At 52.2% G+C, this 21,681-nt stretch overlaps 7 protein-coding genes across 7 annotated transcripts; 4 read left to right on the top strand and 3 right to left on the bottom strand.

Moving 5' to 3' along the window:
* Window positions 1–3,043: 3,043 nt before the first annotated feature.
* On the top strand, window positions 3,044–3,352 carry CCOS01_03879 (uncharacterized protein; the record flags this gene model as incomplete). Its single annotated transcript, XM_060452062.1, has 1 exon — window positions 3,044–3,352. One exon carries the CDS (start codon window positions 3,044–3,046, stop codon window positions 3,350–3,352), a length of 309 nt encoding a protein of 102 aa, XP_060318327.1.
* A 4,071-nt stretch (window positions 3,353–7,423) lies between these two features.
* On the bottom strand, window positions 7,424–7,861 carry CCOS01_03877 (uncharacterized protein; the record flags this gene model as incomplete). The annotated part of the gene is made up of 2 exons (XM_060452060.1): window positions 7,424–7,521; window positions 7,648–7,861. The coding sequence occupies 2 exons, from the start codon at window positions 7,859–7,861 to the stop codon at window positions 7,424–7,426; spliced, it is 312 nt and encodes a 103-aa protein (XP_060318325.1).
* On the top strand, window positions 7,470–7,801 carry CCOS01_03878 (uncharacterized protein; the record flags this gene model as incomplete). The annotated part of the gene is made up of 2 exons (XM_060452061.1): window positions 7,470–7,503; window positions 7,641–7,801. The coding sequence occupies 2 exons, from the start codon at window positions 7,470–7,472 to the stop codon at window positions 7,799–7,801; spliced, it is 195 nt and encodes a 64-aa protein (XP_060318326.1).
* Window positions 7,862–10,258: 2,397 nt separating the features above from the next.
* Window positions 10,259–13,972, bottom strand: CCOS01_03876 (uncharacterized protein; the record flags this gene model as incomplete). The annotated part of the gene is made up of 4 exons (XM_060452059.1): window positions 10,259–13,326; window positions 13,380–13,505; window positions 13,636–13,781; window positions 13,836–13,972. The coding sequence occupies 4 exons, from the start codon at window positions 13,970–13,972 to the stop codon at window positions 10,259–10,261; spliced, it is 3,477 nt and encodes a 1,158-aa protein (XP_060318324.1).
* Window positions 13,973–14,827: 855 nt separating this feature from the next.
* CCOS01_03875 (uncharacterized protein) lies at window positions 14,828–15,219 on the top strand (the record flags this gene model as incomplete). The annotated part of the gene is made up of 2 exons (XM_060452058.1): window positions 14,828–14,942; window positions 15,002–15,219. The coding sequence occupies 2 exons, from the start codon at window positions 14,828–14,830 to the stop codon at window positions 15,217–15,219; spliced, it is 333 nt and encodes a 110-aa protein (XP_060318323.1).
* A 630-nt stretch (window positions 15,220–15,849) lies between these two features.
* CCOS01_03874 (DEAD/DEAH box helicase) lies at window positions 15,850–17,845 on the bottom strand (the record flags this gene model as incomplete). Its single annotated transcript, XM_060452057.1, has 3 exons — window positions 15,850–17,574; window positions 17,625–17,727; window positions 17,781–17,845. The coding sequence occupies 3 exons, from the start codon at window positions 17,843–17,845 to the stop codon at window positions 15,850–15,852; spliced, it is 1,893 nt and encodes a 630-aa protein (XP_060318322.1).
* Window positions 17,846–19,509: 1,664 nt separating this feature from the next.
* CCOS01_03873 (cytidylyltransferase) lies at window positions 19,510–20,721 on the top strand (the record flags this gene model as incomplete). Its single annotated transcript, XM_060452056.1, has 1 exon — window positions 19,510–20,721. The coding sequence occupies one exon, from the start codon at window positions 19,510–19,512 to the stop codon at window positions 20,719–20,721; it is 1,212 nt and encodes a 403-aa protein (XP_060318321.1).
* Window positions 20,722–21,681: the final 960 nt, after the last annotated feature.

The raw sequence follows: 21,681 nt of genomic DNA, 5'->3' as shown, positions 1-21,681 counted from the left end.
ATGAAGTGTTCGTACAGAGATGTTTGCCAACTTGGTATTTTACTGCTATTCTAGGTCTATCAATGGATTCTAGGTTCATTCCCTTGACACAGCAAGATGCCCGTACTAGCAAGGTAGCAAGAATGAGCTTGAGATAGGTACCTTATTGTGCGAGGTATCCGTACTTGAGAGGACAATTTTGGATGGGCAATGCTGACTGACCGCAACCTGGAAGATGCAGGAGCAGGTGGTGCGCGTGGTTGCTTGGGTGGCCCAATGCGCTAATCTCCCCTAGCAGCTGCTAAAATACCTACCTGCAAGAGATACGTATCCTATTGGGCTGATGTGTTTTTGGCAAGAACCACTCATCGCCACCCCACTTTGTCCATTTTCCAGTGTTGTGGCTGGTCCGGCCTAGCCATCCACCACTACCTAGCCGGTATCTGTACACCTATCCCGGGGTCCCATACGTTAGTGCGGTACATGCGGAGACAGACTTTGCCTAAATCAGAAACAACCTAGTCAAGTAAATATACTTTCGATTAGCAGTGAATTACCTATCGATTTCAGTACCTAATACTTTCACTATTTTGCTCAATTACGAGCTATAGTCGACGAGGTATTGAGTGTGCTAGTTACCTTAACCACTCCCTAGGTACTACCTCCTACGCAGCCTAGACGGTAGCTCGTAATTACTCGGGCGTAAGGGATTATAAGTCGAAGTGCGATTCTACCCAATTCTTTATCCAGAACTATACATTCTCTATTAGGTTAAGGTCGGGACTGTACGCTGGCTAGCGCAGTACTAGCACTCTAAGCATCTCTAAAGTAAGACGGGTCTCTCTGGCCTTGTGGGCTGGGGTATTATCGTGCTGGAATAGGCTGAGATGGTGCTCCCGGAAGAAGGCGATAATTATCGGTACTATCTAAAAAAGGTACTTTCTAATATCGATTTCTCCCTATTCCTTTTCCTAAATAAAACCTAGGCCCTTAATTCCGCCAGCAAAAGCCCCCCAAAACATCCAGCCGTGTGGTTTTGCTCGTACAAGGGCAAAGGAGGCTGGGTCCTTTATATCATGTACTGTTGCCCATTACTTCTACATAGGGTCCGTAGTTACCTAAGTTTTGTCTGAAAATATCATATCTTCCTAATCTTCGGGCTACGGGCGGAGCCGGAGGTACGTCTAGGCGAAGGCGACTCGTTACTGCTTATTAGCTTCGGTCCGACGGATTTTGCGCGGTCGAATAGCCCGGCAATAGTCTATAGAGCGTAGGGCAGTTATGAGGGCAAACTCCCTATACGATAAGAGATCGGGAGGTAGAAATAGTAGTAGGTCTGCCTATAGAATCCTTCTATATAAATCGTTAGATAGGAGCCACTCTCGAAGGCGGTCTTTTTATGGCGTACGAATCCGTGGTTTGTAGTACTTATTTTTCTATAGCGTAATTGGTAAGGAGTCTATATAGGCTAATTGAACCTAGCGGTACGTGAAAGGTATAGCTTTCGCAATTTGCTTATACGTCCAATTGAGGTACTTACGGAAGGCGCGGATCTCGATTTTCTGGTCTCTTATAAGCTCTTTTGTGCGTGGTTTAGTAGGTATAGAGGGTAGAATAATGTCGCTTATGGCCAGCCTACGAGGTACGGTAGTAGAAGTGGGCGGCGTAATAGGCAGCGAAAGTGGTGTAATTGACGAAGTAGAAGTAGGTAAAAGTGGTGTAATTAACGAAGTGGAAGTAGGTAAAAGTGGTGTAATTGACGAAGTGGAAGTAGGTGTAATTGACGAAGTGGAAGTAGGTGTAATTGACGAAGTGGAAGTAGGTGTAATTGACGAAGTGGAAGTAGGCAAAAGTGGTGTAATTGGGCCCGTAGTTGAGGCCGTAGTCGAGGCCGTAATTGTGAAATCTATGGTGGTTTAGTAAGTAGAGGAAGGTGCGGAATATCGGCGTTAAGTAGGGATGTCGGCTTTTATTTTCGAAGTACTGCCTCTGAGTTTAGCTATAGAAAACGGGCGAAGAAAATAGAATCGGTACCTCGTGTGGGTGGATGGGGCATGTGACCCAACTACCCTGTCAATTCACTGCGCTAACGTATGGGACCCCGGGATAGGTGTACTAAGCTAACGGTACGTATCCAGAACAGTACCTAGGAAGATACTTATAAGGTAGACCAAGCAGGGGTCGACAACGAGGGCAACGGGGAGGGGCCAGCCACTGATGACTGCCCACCCGTTGTGTGATTTTTTTTTCTCTCTCTTTCGCTCGCGACCTGGACGTACCGCGCGCACGGTTAGAGCCCCGTAGTTCGAGGTCTTGTGTTTGCAAGGGTGGCTACCACAGTAGATACGTACCCCTGTGTATATCCTCGATGTACCCGGCCGAGTGTCATGGAACTGTGAAAGTCCACCTCAGGTGCGCCGCCCTTGCCCTCTCGAGGTTACCTCGATGAACCTGCCGACTACAGTGCTGCTGCTACCGCTGCTTGTTACTTCCTACTGACTGCCTTGCCTTCCAATTGGCATTCACGATGGCCGATTTGTGCGCTCCAGCATTCATGCCCGTCTTGTTGCTTCAACCTTGATTTCAGTCATTCTCTCCTCTCGCTGCTCTCTATCGTGGCTCAGTCTGATTCCGGATCCGAATTACAGACAACCACTGCACGGAACGGAGACGGGACTTGATCGACTTGAGACGAGACCAAGCCGACCCAATTACCAGCCGCGAGAGAGCCTCACAAAGTAACGAAAGACTCACCACAACCGCACCATGTGACGAAAGATGAGTCGCCCTGCTTTGGCTTCATAGCTTGCCTGCACCCTTCGGCCGCGGCCAACGCAGCATGGCGAGACAAAAAGAAACGGGACGACAGCTTTCACAGCCGCCATACGCGTATCGTTCCCTTCTCTTCCCTTGCCCCCAGCGTCCATGCAGGGAGCGTTTCCCCTCGATGTGAGCCTCGAGCTCCAGCCTCCAGAGTCCAACCTCGCAGTGTCCGGCCCCGAGGCCTAGTGCACCAAGCTTTCTAGATTGTCGGAGTTCGGCTGCCCTCTTTGCCGTCATCGCCATGTCACTGCTTTGCCCTGCTCAGCATGCGGTTGACCCGTTTACCATCCCTACTCCGTACTGCGTCCCCGACTCTGTGCTGAGTATCGACGCAATGGCCAACGGCCCATGCTTCGGCATCCTCGTCCCCCGGTTGATGTCATTTCCTGCAACCAACCTCCTGGATCCCGCCCGATATCAGTCCCAGAAGCGAAAAGAGGCGACATCACCAAGCGAGGCGGCGATAGACAAGGCCAGGACGCCAAACCCCAGCACCATCCCCAACCTCAGCCGGCATACGGAGTACTGGGGTTCAACCACCCATCACTGATCTGAGACTCAGAGTTGCCTCTTGTGCACTCCGTCTTCCCGCTTCTGCCCATTTATTCTCTCCTCTCTCACCATTCGCCTAGCTTCGAAGGCTCAGCAACGCGACAAAGGTACCGGTTATCTCCCTGGTCCCTTCGCGCTCGTCTCCGATGCTTGCCGCGGGCCGTCAAATTGACGTTCTGGGATTATGGGATTGAACGGGACTGAAATTGAAACGACGCATCCGAGCATCAAGGACCTTATCCCTCGAACAACGTGACCCATTGCACGTCCGAGTCCCAATCAATTCTCTACATGGCACGGATGCTTCAAAAATCCAGAATTGCTTCTCTACCCCACGGCAACGTGCTTCCACCTCCACGGAGTGAGGATACAGCTTTGCGACTTGGCCCATCTCTTTGGCCAAGACGATCACAGCAGTGTCAAAGACACAGTTGGCTCTTACCGATAGATTCTCCGTGCCGCCCCGGCCTTCAGATCAGTCCAATACGCTCGTTACCCTCGGTCGCAACCCCGTAGAGGGGGGTAACGGGACAGATACAGAAACGGAAACCACCCGGTCAGATTGCACAGGAGACTGGCGTACTGCGTACGTCTGACGGATACGTTGTAGTCGCAGGTCACCCATTGTTGCTCTGCACCTGCATCTGCACTTGTTTCTCTGCAGACTGCAGCACCGTCGTGAATCCATTCGGCCCAATCACCTTCTCGCCCAGCCCTTGTCAGTCATGGTAACCCGCTTTGCCGACTACGATTGGCAGGACTCTTCTGGTTCCTGAGACCGAAGCCTCAGAAGAAGACTTTAAGAACACACCGATTGTCCTTTTCAGGGTTGTGTGCACATGGGAAACCAGGCCCTGCTTGAGGACAGAACATCGGAAGGTTGGCACGCATCTCGCATCTGCAAGAGATGCTTATAGATCACACCGTTGAGCTTGCTCTTCGCCAGACTCTGTCTGTTCTCCTCTCAACAACCGAGGCAAGGACGAGAGTGGAGGATGCGACAAATCTGAATGATCTACCCATCGTGTCGTGACGTCTCAAGTTCTCAACAGTCCAATAACCAGGGCAAAAAGGGACACTAATTAACCCTCCATACCCTGGACTGTTGACTGGAGTTCGGAATACAGCACGAACCCTCGTCGGCCATCTAAAATACTCGTGGCACCCATCACGAAGGAAAGGCCGAAAGAAGGGACGGAAATACCCCGCAGACGCACAGCAACGGGGTCGCTTAGCAAACCTTTTCCCTGGTTTTCGGTCAATGACAAGTGCAGTTCAGTTGGAAGCTTCAAACCTGACGCACTTTTGTAGCAAAGTCCACACCTCCCAACGGCTACCTCCTATTCCAACTGCATCTGAAGGAATAGTTCGTCTGCGCTCTCCCAAGGTCATGACGAAAGACGAGTCTCGGATGGGGTCTGCTTTGTTTGCCGTTACAGATCACTGATGGCGGCACTAGCATGATGTCTTCCATCTTCGCCAACACGTCTGACACTAGAGAGACAGCTGCAGGGATAGTCGACGTTGGTGGGGTTTTAGTCACGACGCGCTTCAAAGAAGACGCCTGGAAGGTTGATCCATGATGCGGTACCAGCATCGCGAGAAAAGTGTGTTCACGATCCCAGGCAGAAGATTTAAAGTCAACAAGCAGACACGCTCTACGGTCGCAAACTCGCAGTTCGCGGATACGATGACACTGTCGACAATCAAAGACGCGGCGTCCCCGCCCGCTGGGGTTCCTTTAATATCACACTGTTAAATGACCAGCGACCAGGATCGGAAATTGTTACAGGGGCCAGCGGCGACAGCCACCAGAGTCCCTGCCAGGCTATTTGGCAACCTCTCTCCTGTGAACTCCATATCTGGCTGCAAAATGAAAGTCCCTCTCCTCTTCTGCTGCGTAATCGTCCTGGCCGATAGAAGCTTGGGTCCGGCCCAGATCACAGTAAAGAAGACAGTCGCGAAACGCCATCAATGTTTGAGCGTCAAGCCAGTACGATGAGAAGTGGGAGATAGAGTCGACTTTTCGCAAACGCCCGCCGCAAGGCACCAAAGGGGCGAAGGCTGCACGCCACTCGATACTTGAAAGTTGAAAGTACGCGGACACGTCCGCCATCAACGCCTTGGACGAAGTACACTATCTACCTGACGACCGACAGTATACACGTCGGGACTACCTACTCCGTACACGGCGGGCAGGCTTCAAACTTGTCGGTCCCGATGCGTCTTCCATGGCTTATTTTAGCAGTCTCCATTAGCCGTTTCGTGGCTCGGTCTAGAAGGGCAAATTGAAGGGAGCTAACGGCGCCGTTTGCGGCACCAAAGGCTTGTGCCCTAGCAACAACAACGAGAAAATGAGGATGACGAAGACAGCGGCCGTATTCTCAAGCGCGCTTTCGACTTCAGGGACGAGGCCAAGATGGAGCTGCAGTCTACAACCCCTAATGGATCTCCATTCAGGAAAGGCTCCGTTGCAAGCACGTATCAAAACTCGATGGCATGATCGGATGTCGTGTTACAGCGTCTTTCCGGTGCCAAACCCATTGGGCCTGCCCCTCGTCTCCAACAATAGTGTGGAGAATAAGCAAACAACACCAAGATAATCACCAAAGGCGATCCAACGAAGAGGCGGCTGGTCAGCTGATCGCACCGTCATGCTGAACATGTTACACCCAATTTCCAGTGGATCGTGAAATGTAGTCTGCAGCTCTGTTTTTCTTCTTTCTCCAGCTCCCGGTCTTGAGGGGAGGCTCGGACAAGCCGTACTGGATCGTTTGTTGGTGACTCGCGGTAGAGCAGCTCTGTACTGCTGATCTCAATGCCCAACGCCCACCTTTGGGAATAAGTCACCACGCCAGTGCGACTCCACGGAATCGAAAAACGGAGTACAGGTAATCGCACACGGCTACGCCTGTATGATCCTGAGTAGTGAGGATCTGTACTCCGTACTGATACATATTCCACGGCATGCGGGCCCAGAGCGTTGGAACCCGCATCTCTAGCGATCCTATTTAGGTACTGTGGCTCCCGAGTCACTGGTCCGGATGTCTTCCAGCTGCGATTTTACGAGTCAAGCACCGACAGGCAACATACAGCACCGATGGAGAACAGTGACTTATAGTTCGGTTGATCTTTGGGCTGCGTCTCTTCGGCAGTCATCTTTGCTTGGCCGAATCAGTCTACCACGCGTATCTGGCCCACGTAGGCCTGATCCAGCAGTATTCAGACAAGAAGATACGAGTTCATCGCGATGTCTGCGAAAAAGAATGGATCATTTGGCAAACTGTCCGCGATCTGCAACGGAGAAAGGCAGATAACCTCACTAATAACCTTAGTGACCCTCCCATCGCTCATACCATCTCTTGGCCGTCACATCTCAAGTGTGTCCTGGCCGCCGTGCCCGGCTTGCAGATCCGGAGTTCCGCGGCTTCCACCGCCATGCGATGTCGTTGCTAGGCCACAAAGAATCATGACTAACACGATGCACAAGTCACACTGTCCGTGCCATGGGGGAGCAATGTATAGACAATTCAACGTTCTCTCGCGTTTGCTCTCTTAGCCCGCGCGGCCTGGATAAGGATGATGGGTTCACCGTTCGGGCACCACCAGGACATGCCTTGGAGGCCTATGAAAAGGCATAATCCATCATAATCAACGACCTTGTTATTTTGCGAACCGGCTGGTCTTCGAGGATGAACCCCCACTCCAGGGTCTGGGCATTGACCAATGACTCTCGTCCGGGGGCCTGACACCATCATGCCGTCCGTCCTCCGGAATCTTTGGCATCACCATCGTACAGTACTATGCCGCCGCAAACCCCTTCAGTCATACAACTGGCACATATTGGCCCCCTTTAACCCTAGGAAATCGGGCCAAGGACCTGTTCGACTATCTGCATGTTGCAAACGAGTGTCACCCCATCTCGATTGCCCCGGCAAGCAATCGTCCGAGAGCAAATCATCCGGTCCCCCTCTTCCAGGGTAGGAAACGCAACAAAGCCTCTCCGTGGCCACCGAGTGCGCGATGCTTGTCAATGCTTGCTCATCCAAAAAATCAGCTATGACCAGCTCTAACCACCGGCACCGGGCGACCCTGTCAAGGCTCTTCGGATTTCGATGAGCTCGAGACTCCGCCAACCCAGCTTCTTGGGTTGGCCCCATGTCTCTCCTGTGAACAGTGCCTCTCTCCGTCAGCACTGCCAGAACCCTTTTCCAGGTCGGTGCCACAAGTGCTCCGTATCAGTCAAGCAAATGTTTTGCTCCACTAAGCGCTATCAACAATTGCAGCACGCACCATTGCAGGCGCAAAGCGTTGGTTCGACGCGTCGGCGTGGCGACGCTGTACGCGGACCACAAACGATACCCTCATCGCGTTTGTCACCGGTTCGGTTGTCCTTGGACACGCTCCCTCCGTACAGATGTACCTCGGCCAGTGCCCGGTTCAATAAGCGCGGCATTATGTTCTCCCAGTACTCCTCGGGCTCCATCGACGCTGCTTCCGATAGCATATCAGTGACATATGTGAGATATAGGCCCCCCGGCGAGTACTCCGCTGAGTGGTTGCAGTAGACGCAACACCCGCCCTCTCGTTCGCGATGGTCTCTGGGGGTTCACCAAGTGTCAGCGGGCCGCGGGGTAATAGCACGTGTCGGCGACGGTGCAACCTCGCCCGTCACACCGTCTTTCGTTATCTCGTCACTCTGTCAAACAGACGACGCGACTAAGCATTGTCAAGACCTTATTGAACATGTAGTAATAAACCTCATCGTGCCTTGGAGGTTCAAGATCCACCAGCACATCGACTGTTGCAACCCATGGGCAGAAAAGTGGCGGGCAGTTCACCCAGTTCTCCCCCCCCCCCCCTCCCCAGGGCTGGCTGGTCCTGGGGTTGCAGTGGCAGTGGGATGGCACACAAGAAATGCCAAGACAAGGAAGTGAATAAAGGCCCAGCCGACCACGCGAGCTGAGGCATGGGGGATGCGTCAATCTGCCGCCGTGGGATTGATTGAGGGTATATGCCAATGCCCATTACCCACGGCTTTTTTACTGCCTTTCTGCCCATGACTTAATAAGCTGGCCGGTTCATACTATAGACCCGCCTCCATGAACTCAAAACAAGAATACCAGTCAAGTGGCGGGCGACTGATGATGCTGGAGACGAGAGTGGATGCGCTGTGAAGCTATATTCGGCAGATCGTCCTGTTAGGGCCATGGGCATCAACAGCCTGGCGAGTCTACGGAGTACTTTGTAATACGCGAGAGACCGCAAGCGATGTGATGTGATGGCGGGTAGGTCACCGGTCTCAATCCACCCGCTTTTCCTCCCGCTTTGACAGCGGCCCTCTCTATTCCCAGTTCCCACCGTCCGCCTTGTCTCAACCGCCTGCTCATTGCAGGTATTTACCGGCATCACATATGCAAGCTAGATATTGCAGGCGTGTTCGACGGTGGACTACCTGGACCTGGAACCCGCCTGTGCCCCACTGAGCACTATAATTACTTCCCTCACTTTTGTCCTGAATCACATGCAGGTCTTTTCGAAAAGAGACAAGATGGATTTGGATGGAGACGTGCCAGAGAAAGAGGAGTTTTTAAGAGGGTGAAAGAAATAAGAGGGGCGCGCTTCTGCAGACTGCACGAGTGAAATTAAGGTTGAGTCTATTGCGAGAGGGTATTAGGCGCGCCTCGCGGGCAATCCCCGTTGTCTCTCTGTCTCGCAGCTTCACCGCCATTGTCTCAGAGTCACGTTGGACAGAAGCGATACAGTAGTGTAGCAAAGGAGGAAACATACTCCATCATCCCGCTGCGGAGCTGTTTCCTTCCTCTCTTTTGTCATTCGCTGCATCGTCTGAGCAAGTTTAAACGTCACAGGGACACAGTATATCTTTGAATCCCGATTGGGAAGGCCACAGAGAGATTTCCCCAAGGCGGAGTAACTAGAGGTGAGTTGCAGACTGCATCTGGTCTGGATTGAGATGTGATCGGCGAAGGAATGCAGGTAAGTTAATAGGTTTTTTTTGGTTTTGCCTGGATAGTTAGAGCGAGTATTGATCACCTTGCCTTAGTTTATGGATGCGTGATGTGCAGAATTACTGTTTTGGGGTATGAAGTTGTGGGGTTTAACTGCCGAAGTATTGGCGGGAGCCTCCGATGGAGAGCGGGATGTTGTCCGTGAGGCGGTTGAGTGAGGTCTAGACTTTTGAGGTGCGTTGGTTCTTGACGGCGCGGTGGTTGGCATGTGTGTGAGTTGTCGTGATCGTCTGGTTCGTTTCCTCTTGGGAAGTACGTGGTTTGCCGTGGAGTTGATCGCCGGGGTATGTGCTCTGGTTTCTGTGCAGCTCTTATTTAGAACGTCGTCGTTAGCTTGATATCTACCATAGATATTGAGTAGATCGTCTTAGGTATACCTGACCGTTCAAGATCAAGAATAGGCTCTTCACAGTGTATTGTTGTTCTGAATTGTGAATCTGGTGTCGTTTTTTTAAGCTGCTAATCACGCATCGAAAACTGTGATGTATGGTCCAGCCCTTGGCCCTCATCGAGTCGGCTTCACAAAGTAAATAAGGCCCCGGTTCTTTTCCCTTGATATTCAATTTTGCACTCGGCATGGCAAGGCACCGAGGGACATAGAATGCTGACAGCTATGTTCCAGCACTGGTCAATGTAGATGCTCAACTCGTCGCCATTGTTGGAATCCTTGACGAGTTGATACAGGGCTTTCCTAAAGCTGCTACGTCGTCAAGTCACGAGAAATCACCAGAAATCTGCGCCAAAGTTGCTTGCATGTCATCCAGTCTCACAAGTATTTTGATGTGTGACAAAAGCAACAGTTGCAGCAACTCCTGCACAGAGAACGCCAGCATTTCAAAGTCTACGCTCTTGCCTGTTGTCCATACTTGTCCACACTATTCAGCCATAGCATCTTCCTGTCTGAACTCATCATTTGACGTCCTTGGCGTATCTTCTTCATCCTCAACGTCGATTCCTCGGTCGTAGTCGAAGAAGTCTCTTTCGTCGAGCCCTTTCCAAGCAAACCCATAGTCTTCCAACTCGCTCCACAAGTCGTCGTCATCCACGGTCCAATCGCGGTATTCTCTCAGCATGTTCGCGGCAACCAAATGTCCTTGTTGCTCTGCAAATTTGATTGCTCGCATGTATTGCAATCGACCTTTCCCGCCTGTTTCGGCTCCCTCACTTAAGAGAAGCTGGATCATATCTATCCTCCCATGCTCAGCCGCGCCTTCCAGTGCAGTTCGTCCGGATTCGGGAGCACGAGGCGCGTCAACGTCAGCTCCCATATCTATCAACATCTTTGCGATTCCAATTCGTCCTGTGATGGCCGCTAGCTGCAGAGCCGTGGCACCGGCGTGGTCTGCGGCCGGTGCGTTGATATCAGCGCCTGCGGCGAGGAGAAGATCGATTTTAGTGAGGTTTCCGTCTTCAACCGCCTGCTGCAACGGGGTTCTTCCTCTCTCCAAAATCATGTAAATCTTACAGAAATCTTCAATCTCCACGGGTTTTAGCCTTCTGTTGCTCTTGACAAGAAATAACATGCTCTTGTCCTTTTGCTGTTCTGGTCGAATGTCGGACTCGCTCGAGAAGAGTCGAATTTCGAGAGTCTCCTCGCTATCGATGTTGAGGATAACTTGAATCAAGTGTTCCCAAGAGCGGTATCCAAGTTCTTCGAGCTTCGCGTTGAACTTTGTTGACTCAACTATGAACAAGAGTGGCTCAGTGACTACGGTATGCTTGTCATGCCAGAATGGTAGATGTCTCAGTCCTTCTGTCCATTCATTGAGAGCGTTCCAAATTGTTTTACTCGAAGGACTGACTGCTGAAAGTGGCATTCCGATGTGGCCGCAGAGCATTCTGAGTGCTTGCATTTCGCCTTTGAAGACAGCTAAGCCGATGGCTGTTCCTTCCAAAAGTGACGGGCATTCAATGTTTTGGCGGTTTTGCAAAAGCCTCTGGAGAAATTTCGTACATTTGTGCTCTGACGCGAAGAGAACAGCAGCACAAAGGGCGCCTCCGTCGTACGCTTCTGGACTTCTCTTGAACATGTATTGTACCATGTCATTGAAGCCGGACAGAAAAGCCGCCTCCAGCAAAGAAACGGCACTCTTGAGCTGGCAGGATCTCTCAACGTCGTGTCGTTCTATAGCTTCAACCAGACTGCAGTTGTTGAGGGCCATTGCTAGTTGAACCTCATTACCCATCAAACAAGCGCCAGCGCCTAAAAGTACAATACAGGCACGGACACCTTTGGCTCTTATATCTTCTGCTTGGTCTCCTTTCAAAAATCTCCCTACAGCTTTTTTTGACGTTGACATTACGGCTTGTAGCGGTGTGTTTCCATCAAAACCCCACCAGTCAACGTAGGCGTGGTCTTTTAGAGCAACCTCAATTAGACCAAACTCGCGAACTTCGAGAGAGCCGTAGTAAATGGCCCATTCGGGCATTCTGGCCCCATTTTGGGCCAGATAGTTGTATGTTGTGTTGTCCCAATGGCCCCGTAAGATCGCAGCGCCCGCTGGATTCATGAAGCAATTCCCCAACCGGCCAACACCCTCTCTCAATACCTTGCGGTATTGGCTTGGGCAGCAGGTAATCCACGAACAGCTGTCAGGATTGACGGCGAAGCTTGCATTGAGATCAGCCCCATGACGATGCAGAAGTTGGACCACTTCATCGTTTTGTCCGAAGGCCGCGAAGGTCAGAGGAGTTGGAGCCTCGTTCGATAAGTTAGGTCCGTGAACCGACGAGCCATGACTGAGAAGCCATCTACAGACGTTGGGGAAGCCAAACGCTGCCGCCATGTGCAGGGAAGTGATGCCTTCACTCTCAGCTCCAACGACATCGCAGCCAATGCTGTGGAGGAAGTCCAGCACAGCAAGGTGACCACTCGACGCAGCATTCATGATAACGTCGACCTTGATAAAATCCGGTCGTGGTACATATGGGTTGATCGACTGTGCGCGGTCCAGTAGATGCTCAACAGTTTTCTTTGCTCTCGCCTCGTCTAAGATGCCAGCTGCGCAACCGAGCACGCTGACTTTCCTGGAGAAAGGAAGCCTGAGGCCGTCGTTGTCGCCCGATGAACAGTACAAAACGTTGGCTCCACGTTGTACGAGTATATCGATCAGAGAAATAGTACCATGCCGAGTGACTGCCATCAAAGATGAAGGTCGATCTCCATCTATTGATTCGTCTTGAGAGAGGCCGAAATCTACGAGGCGCTTGAAGACTTCAGTCGCCATAGGGTCGATTTCATCATCGTTGTAGGCATCGAGACACTCTGAATCGTCCAGAAAGCCACTGAACCTCTCATATGAGAGGCTGGGGTCGGCACCAGAATCCAATAGCTGAAGTGCAAGTCGTGATTCATGCGATCTAACTGCCACTTTCAACGGCGTGAGCGCCTCGCCGAAAACTTTGATCGGTGTGTTCGGAGATTGTCCCAAGGACAGCAACCACTGCACAACCCTCTTGGCTCTTGCTACCTCATGGGCGTCATAATCGTCCCAGGATAATTGATCCATTGTAGAAAGTGCGATCTGGAAGAGCTTCTCAATAAATGCGCTTATTGTTGGGCTTGATGTCTTTCCTGTTGCAAGGTTCAAATTCATGATGCCAGAAGTTTCGAGCACATTGACAGTCCAGAACCAACGAGATAAGTCGCCCTCATCGCTCGTACCATTCTCCATGTTGTTAGAGATCCGGTAGATAAGGAATTTGTGGTATTCGTGTATCGTCGTTTGGCTCGGTGCTTTGAGTAGAGCTTGTGCGAGACCAGTGTTCTCGCCCTCTTCTGCCTCGGGCATCATCGAACCAAGTTGAGCGGCGAGAAGCAGGACATTTGACTTGTTACTTGATTCTGGCATATCCAAGATGCCCCACACGTCAAGATCTCCGAGAGAATTGGAAAAATTGCGCTCAGTATCAATTCGCATGCGTGTTCCGAAATCTTGCGGCACTATACGAAGTCTGAGCGAAGTGAACACCATGCTGGGTTCTGAGTCTCCTTACGTTGTGGGTAAATGGACTGAAATTGAAGCCAGGGAAGACTCCTCGACCAGGCAAACGTCATTGGGAAGGATACCGGCGTGCAGACCGAGATGTTCAGCTCTGGAGGTGTACGAGGACTTGAGTTTTCTGCATATAACAGGTTCAGTAAAAATAGGTGTGATTAGTAGGAAGCTCTTACCTCTCTGATAACTTGCGAAAGAAACTCGCTTATATCGTCCTCTTTCTTTCTTGACTTTGGCCGGCATAATGATCTTACCATCATGGATAATTTCGCTGAGTTTGCCTTGCTTTTCCCGCATGGAAAGGCGGCCGTCAACGAATTGCCACAGCATCTCGGTCTTGTTCTTTTGGATTCTCCTACGGAGACCCCAGACCTTCAACTTGTACTCAAGCTGCGATTTCCTAAAACGTGTGTTGTGAGAAACTGAAGATGGGGAAACCACCGTGTTAACTTACGTTACAGGAAAGCCATCTTCTTCGAGCTTTCGCATGATCTCGTTGAAAGAAGCTGACTCGTTCAGGAACAAGTGCTTGATTTCAGCTCGATGCTGGAGCCACTCTTCGTCCGAATAACGCTTCCGAGAGGATGCCATTATGGTAACAAGCTGAGATTTGTTGCTTAATTTGATATCGACAAATAGCGGTCTCTTGACTGTCAGTAATTTCTGTTGGAAAATCTGATCGCGGATAGAGCAGGTGATTTATAGGAAAAAAGTAAAGCGTGGGAGACAGAGTCTTGTCACGCAGCTTGGGATGACTGCGCCATGGGGCTCTCATCATAATTGGCGGAAGCCGATATCTGAAAAGCGCTTGAAGCTGGCAGCCTCAACAAGGTGTCATTGGCCAGAGCCGAAGTCTGAAAACCCATCATTGGTGTGTACGCCAACCGGTCCGCATTGTGCATATGCACCAACAGTCCGACGTGGACTTGGCCCCGTAACAAGAATAATTGGCTGGAGCCAATGTCTGAACACGGTCCCGTAGCTTCATGTTACACATGGAACAAATCGTGGCAGTGGAAAGCCTTACGTCTATTAGAGAGGATATCCTTCAGATTAACTCATTGGCCCAAACCAAAGTCTGAAAACATGGTGCTTGTAGTTGGATACGCCTGGTATGCACAAGCCCTCCGACGACATACGAAAGTCTCAAAAGTCCAAAGAACTATGGTGTTCTATTCGTCGGCACCAGAGTCTGAAAGTCTAGCTCAGTCAAAGTGCCAGGGCTGCATTCTACCTTAAATGTAGATCGAGGAACGAAGATATCATGACCCATGATTTCGAACATAAGAAGACGCCGTAGGGAGAGCTCGACGACGCCCTTCACATACTGTCTCTGACTCTTCTACCTCTATACATTTCATATTCAGCTATTGGTCTGACACAAGCTTTTCTGCTGCCTCGACCCGCGCATTCTAAGACCAGAACTTTTATACCACAAGTCAAGCTATGCAGATGACCCTCGAAGCCATTATTGGTATTGTAGCCCTGTTTGTAGGGTTACCACCTACATGTTTTATCCTCTGGAAAACTTGCATTCGCAAGGGACAAAAGCCGAGGCACGGTAAGAACAGCAGGAACCCGATGCCCTGACTTAATTCATGCTAATATGAGACGAACCAGCTATAATCCCATTACACCGACGTCACACGATCGCTCAAAACCACTCTCTTCATTACGAGCAACCACAATGGCCAGCACCTAGCTCCATCTGGAGATCTCGGACGATCGTTGCCTTCGAAACAGAAATGAACAGGTATCCCAGTGACGAGCCTCCCTCTCGACAGAGCTGGCCAGCTGATGCCTTTATCACATGCCACTTGGGAGGCCATCATGCTTAAATTATGGGAAGCAAGGTGCAAGATACCTTTAAACATGTGGACCATCTCCTCCGCCAGATGTAGATATGAAGGACGTGGCCCACATTCGCTCGTCATTGTACTTTTGTATTTGAACCATACAAGCGGCGATTCTATAGAACGGAGTGAAGATAGGTGAGAATGGCAAAAGAAACACATGTACTTGTACCTAGAACATATGGAATTCATAACCCCGAAAAAGCAAAAGATTTCATAGCACAACCTGGTTTCGATCCAGGGACCTCTGGGTTATGAGCCCAGCGCTCTACCCCTGAGCTATTGTGCTTGTATTAGTGCTTGTTGATGACGACCCCCTCACTGTTTCTGTTCAAGAAGGGCAGGTGTGGGGAGTGAGTCATTCTCGTGTGAATTCTTTTTTGGCCTCATCTCCGCTGTGGAAACGTAGAACTCAAAGCCGAAAGGGTTGGCGACGAGGACGGAGACGGGATGGGGCGGACGGAAGAGAGGGTCTCGTGAGATCGCATCGTGTGAGGCCAAAAAAGCGTTCGCCGGGGGTATCGCCCCCACTTCCTCCACCCGTTGAGCCGTGAGCCGGAAATCCCCCGGACAGATTTCAACGACATGGTTAGATAGTATTACAACAGACGCTTCTTAATCATCGAACCCCTCAAACTCATCGTCCTTCCCGCCAGCTGCCGCCTTGGCCTGGTTCTTTTTCCTAATCTCCGCAATCATCTCATTCAGCTCCATCGCCTTGATCTTCTCCTCTTCCGTCATGGTCGACATCCGCTCGGCCTCCCTCTTGCGTCTCCTCTTATCGCGGCGTTCCACCCTCACATCGTCCCTCTCCGTCTGCTTGCTCCACGCCTCGTTGGTCTTGCGCTTGCGCTTCACCTCGTCCGCGGCAGCCGCCTTCTCGCCGTTGCGCTCCGCCTCTGCCGCTGCTAATCTCGCTGCCTCCCTCGTCTTGTCCTTGTAGGTGAAGTTCTCCCAGTCAAAGTCCTCATTGCCGAGCCACTTGTCTCCCTCCCAGTTCTTCGTCTCGGGCATGCGCGGCAGACGGAGGAGACCCCATGCTTTTCCGAGGTCGGCCCAGTCGAGGTCCTTGACGCGGAAGATGGAGGTCGTCAGGTGAGCGTTGTAGCTGCGCACCCAGCTCACAAAGGCTCGTTGCGCCTTGTCGTGATAGGCGCGGTCGCTGCGGAGGACGTCGCGGAACTTTTCTGACGCCTCGTTGGCTTCCTCTTCGGTGATGGTGATTTCGGGTTTCGTCAGGGGGAAGATGGGTGTCTTGCGGACTTCGAGGAAAGGAATGTAGTCTTCCTCGTGACCGGGCTGCAGGAAGACGACTGACAATCCCTTTCTGCCTGCTCTTCCGGCACGTCCACTCCTGTGGATGAAGACCTTGGGATCTGAAGGAGGATCAACCTGGCAGACAAAGTCTACTTGTGGAATATCGAGACCTCTCGCTGCAATATCTGTGCACAGCAATACGGATGGCGAAACCGAGTTGACAAACTTGTTGAAACTCTTCTCTCTTGCCTTGGGGGGGAGTTTTCCGTGTAGGGGAACGAGTGTGAAGCCTTCCGGCATGATGGTGGGCAGAACGTGCTGGAAATAGTCGACGGCAGCGCAAGAAGACAAGAAGACGATGCTGCGCTGTGGTCGTGGATTGAGGTTCTCGAGAATCTTGCTGAGCGCCGGGAGCTTCTGGCTCGCTGGTGTAACCAGGTAAGACATTTGCAGACTGATTGGTGTTTTCCGATCCTCAATGATTCCTCCATCCCTCAAACTCTTCACGCGTACGGCAATCTTGACCGGGTTCCTCAGACCGACGGTGATAATCTGTGACACTGCCTCTGAGACTGAAGCACTGAACAAGCCTGTTCTCCTCTGCTTCGGCAAGTATCCCAGAATCCTCTGAATATCCTGCTTGAAACCCATATCCAGCAGACGATCCGCCTCGTCGAGAACCAGCATTTCGAAAGTGGAAGATGTGCAGTGGACATGCGGAGACGCGAGAAGCTCAACAAGTCTTCCCGGTGTCGAGACCAAGATATTGGGCGCATGTCTGACGAAGTAGCTGAGATCTTGCTGTGTGGTGGTCACTCCGCCGACGAGCAGCTGAGGAACGACGACCGGCACCGTCGTGTCGGGGCGCTTTTCGTCTTCTTTGAGGTGGGGCAGTATCTCGGCGGACGGGGGGTGGAAGCCGGCGAGGGACTGGAGAACGGCATGGATCTGGATGGCAAGTTCGCGGGTCGGGGAGACGATGATGGAGAAGACATGGCCGCGCTTCGTCGGTTCGGAGAGGCGCATGAGCTTTTGTACGATCGGGAGGAGGAAGGCGAGCGTTTTACCACTGCCGGTGACAGCCTGGGATAGTCAGTATTCCAAGCTGCTAGTATGGTCAGTTTTGTCCTTACCTCGACTACAACATCCTTGTTTCCGAGGAACTGCGGCAGACAAGCTGCTTGTACGGGCGTCATGCGCTGGAAGCCTTGGCTGGACACGAAGTCGAGGATCCATCTGGGCGAATATTAGTTGGATGCGCAAGTAGAAGCAGTGACACGGGATCGTACTCAGCCAAGGGAGGGGTGAGGCCTCTCCAGGCCCTAGGGTCCTTCTTCTTCTCTTCGGGCGCCATGGTTCAATTGGTCTGGGACAAATATCGAAAGGATGTCAGGCACACCGAGGATTTGCGCTGCATGCGACTTCAATGAGGCCGTCCGAGCTGGAGGGGCTTGATTTCCAGAAACTTTTTTCGTTATCGTTATCGATACGGCATCAAGTGCTGTCTTATCTTATCTTCTCTCTTATCGACCGAGAAGTGAGTGGGTGTGCTCACGTGGGGCGGTGACAGCATTCGAGGCCTCCTTGGCGCCATGTCTCTGTCCGACCGCCCACGGACAAAGCCAGTGATATCATCCCGATTGACCCCCAACCGTCCTCAGCCACTCGCCTTGACATCTCGCCCAAAACTTTCAGCCCGTTTTTGCAGTTGAGCGGTCTGGAAAACAAGGAAGACGCAGAATGGCATGTCTTTTGACACTTTGTGCACGTACCGAGTACAGGCAGCCTACATAAGGCAGCTCGGCAGCGGAGAGACGGGATGAAGTGCATCCACCGGTCGAACCCACCCGGCGCGTGCAGAGAAGAGGAGCCACGCCTGAGAAGGACATGGAACTGGCGGGACGGCCGGAGATGGCTTCACATGCTTGCAGCAGTAAACGGCGTAGCGCAACCCACTGAGGAGGAAACGAGAAAAAAAAAATCACCGCAGATTGAATCGTGCCCTTGAGAAAACCCCCTGCCAAATGGACTTGGAGTGAAGCGGTGCGCCCGACAGGCCGGCCATTCCTGGGTAGTCGCGTGCACCGGACATTTTGGAGTGGGATTCGGGGCGCTGGTCATTCGGCCCTCGGCACACTGTGCTGCGGTTTGTTCAGACTGTGGTTCACCCTGAGAGCCGTCTTTGGATGACCCTTGACTTTTGCTTGTGCTAACATCTCATGAGAACCGTAATGGTTGATTGTTTAATCTCCATGTTGAAAATGGATGAATGAGAAACGGGAATTGCATTTCAACATCCCCAAGGGTTCCTAGAGATGTACCCAACGTACCTACCTCGATGACTACAACGAGGTAATGAGTACCTCAACCTTGAGAGGCTCTGCCTTACTAAGGTTCTTCGGTTCTACCTTGCAAAGTTCGAGTGCAAAGATAAGACGGCTTACCAAAGCAACAGTGCGGCCGGTCTCCAAACACCGTTTAGATACGTCGCTGCAAGTACTCGGTACCTTGGCCCGCGAAAAATCCTCTCTCCCAGTCCCCAGGAATCGGCAGACTCGCAGCACAACAAGACACCGACGATCCGGTCCAAACACCTCGTCCTTAAACACATGTCACGCTGCCTGCTGACCGACCGCATGTCTCCGTGGTCTTCTTCCCCCCCGTACCAACCCGGCTCAACATGCGGCGGAGTTGCTCTCTGCTGCATTCTCAAACATCACCCTGGATCCAATAGCCCAACCAGCCTCCATCCTCCAACCCCAGGCCCAGCAGCATAGCCATCAAAGGAATACCGGTAATCGCTGTTCACCGGCAGCACCCTTTGCCATCTACGACACCCACGCCCGCGCCGACTCCGCCTCCGTCTCTCCCGCCTTGGACCCCCACGACTCCCGTTTATCTAGAAGAGACAAACATCTCCACTCCTCACTCTGGCCGCTGAGACGACTCTTGTTCCCCTTTCAACGCCTCTTTACGGGAGCTGTCGTTTGTCCTGCACTCCCGCCCTTCCCTTACAACATGTCGTCCGTCCGCGCCATACCCTCCACCCCGCGGGTTATCTCCCCGAGCCCGACACCTTCAGAGATTGATGCAGCGTCACAAGATAACTACTTTGGCCCGGTGACGAGGTCTGCGGCGAAGAAGCGGCGAACAACGCCCCAGCCGCTGGAGGAGCGGGCAGAAGAGGATGACTACGAGCCATCGACAATGCGCAGATCGCGCACGAGAAGTCGATCACCCATCGAGTCCCGCCGAATCACGCCCATGACCACGGTCAAGTCGCAGAGCAAGAGAGGCAAATCGCCCATCATCCCGAGCGAACCGATCACGGAAGAAGTCACCGCCAATGGCGAAGCGAACGGCAAAGTCAAAGCTACGACGGCCAACGGCCACCTGGCCCCTCCCTCTGCCGCTCCTACGGGATGGAGTTGGCGCGATTTCAGTCGAAGCCCCAGTCCGCTGGGCTTGATACCGATTCACAGAAAGTGGCGGACCTTTGTACACAAGCACGAGGTGCCCAGAAAGATCTTGCACGTTTCGATCGGGTTCTTCACTTTGTGGCTCTACGTATCGGGTATCCAGACAAGCTCAGTCGCACCGTGGCTCTTTGCTGCGCTGATGCCCATTACGACCGCCGACTACCTCCGTCACAACTACGCCTCCTTCAACCGATTCTACGTCTCGGTCCTCGGCGCGCTGATGCGCGAGAGCGAATACGCCGGATGGAACGGAGTCATCTTCTACCTGCTTGGCGCGTGGATCTCGATGCGCTTCATGCCCAAGGACGTCGGTGTGATGGCCATCCTCCTGCTCAGCTGGTGCGATACCGCCGCCAGCACCTTTGGCCGCATGTACGGCGCTTATACCCCGCGCATCCGCCGCGGCAAGTCGCTTGCAGGCTCCACAGCCGCATTCCTTGTCGGCATCGCCTCTTCATACTTCTTCTGGGGATGGCTCGCACCGAGAACGGGTCCTTTCCCCGGCGACGAGAATTATCCCTTCATGTTCACGGGAGCACTGCATCTACCCCGCACCATCGCAAGCGCCGTGGGGCTTTCAGACGCTCAGGCTACCATCACCGGACCGCTAGCGCTCGGAGTCATGGGTCTGTGGTCTGGATTTGTGGCGGCCGCCAGTGAGGTGGTAGACATTTTCGGTTGGGACGATAACTTGACGATCCCGGTCCTCAGCGGGGCTGGTATTTGGGGATTCCTCAAAATCTTTGGCTAGAAGGCGGAACTCATGGGCCGGCGGGGGAAACTAGACGGGCGGAAAAGAACTTTGACTAGCTCACCGACGGCTGCTAGTACACCAAACGGCAATCAGTATCAAGAAGAGAGAGATGGGAGAGTCGGTGGTTGGGAAAAAACGGCGCGTCTTCTGCCTCGTATAAACGGCTGGCAATGGCGTTCTACTTTGCATGATTAATCGGCGTTCATATCGTGTCCACTGGGATAAGAGGTAGGGGATGGGCGCGGGGCAAGGCATGGTATGGTATGGCAATGGCATGCGAGGACGGCCGGGACGAGGAAACATACCATCATCACGACAACGACGGGGTATCTCGTCCACCAAGTTTGTACACTTTTTCCATTTTTTGTTTGATGCGAATACAGGAACGGGAAACACCAGGTACGGAATTAAAGGAAACGTACAGAGGGGACCTGACGTCCCAAAGCCACGGGTATATAATAGTTAGCTGCTATTACAAGATAACGATAAAATCAATCAGAACTTTCCCCCTTCTTACACTTATTTTAGCCCTGCTGGCTTGGCTTTCCGTCCCCCTCCCTCATCGTCTCCGTCTCCGTTCGACCCCTCACTTTTTTTCACCCATCTGACATGCATCTTTTCTCGCGCGATGATACCGAGTACAAGGACAAGGCCCCGAAGAAGGAGGTTTCTTGTCAAAAAGTATTGGGGAACCATCTGAGCGGTCAAACATCGTCGCTGCCTTAGCGTCCTGGGAACGGCACAGAAAAAGGATTGACCTCCTTGTTCCGACTTGTGAGTTTGAGCTTTGCGTCTTGGCCTCCCAACTTGAAGTCGCAGAAGCAGCGAGAGAATGGTGGGTGGGTGTCTGTGTGCGTGAGATTAGCCCTATCTATGAGTAGATGAGTATGGTGATATGTGACTTTCTATGATCATCGTCACATCGCGCTTTCGTCACACTGCGGGCAAAAGTATCAC

The sequence above is a fragment of the Colletotrichum costaricense genome (assembly GCF_030867565.1).
Source record: "Colletotrichum costaricense strain IMI 309622 chromosome Unknown Scaffold_3.1, whole genome shotgun sequence".
NCBI lineage: Eukaryota > Fungi > Ascomycota > Sordariomycetes > Glomerellales > Glomerellaceae > Colletotrichum > Colletotrichum costaricense.
The sequence above is the reverse complement of the archived record's forward strand: the minus strand, read 5'-3'. Positions and strand labels throughout refer to the sequence as shown.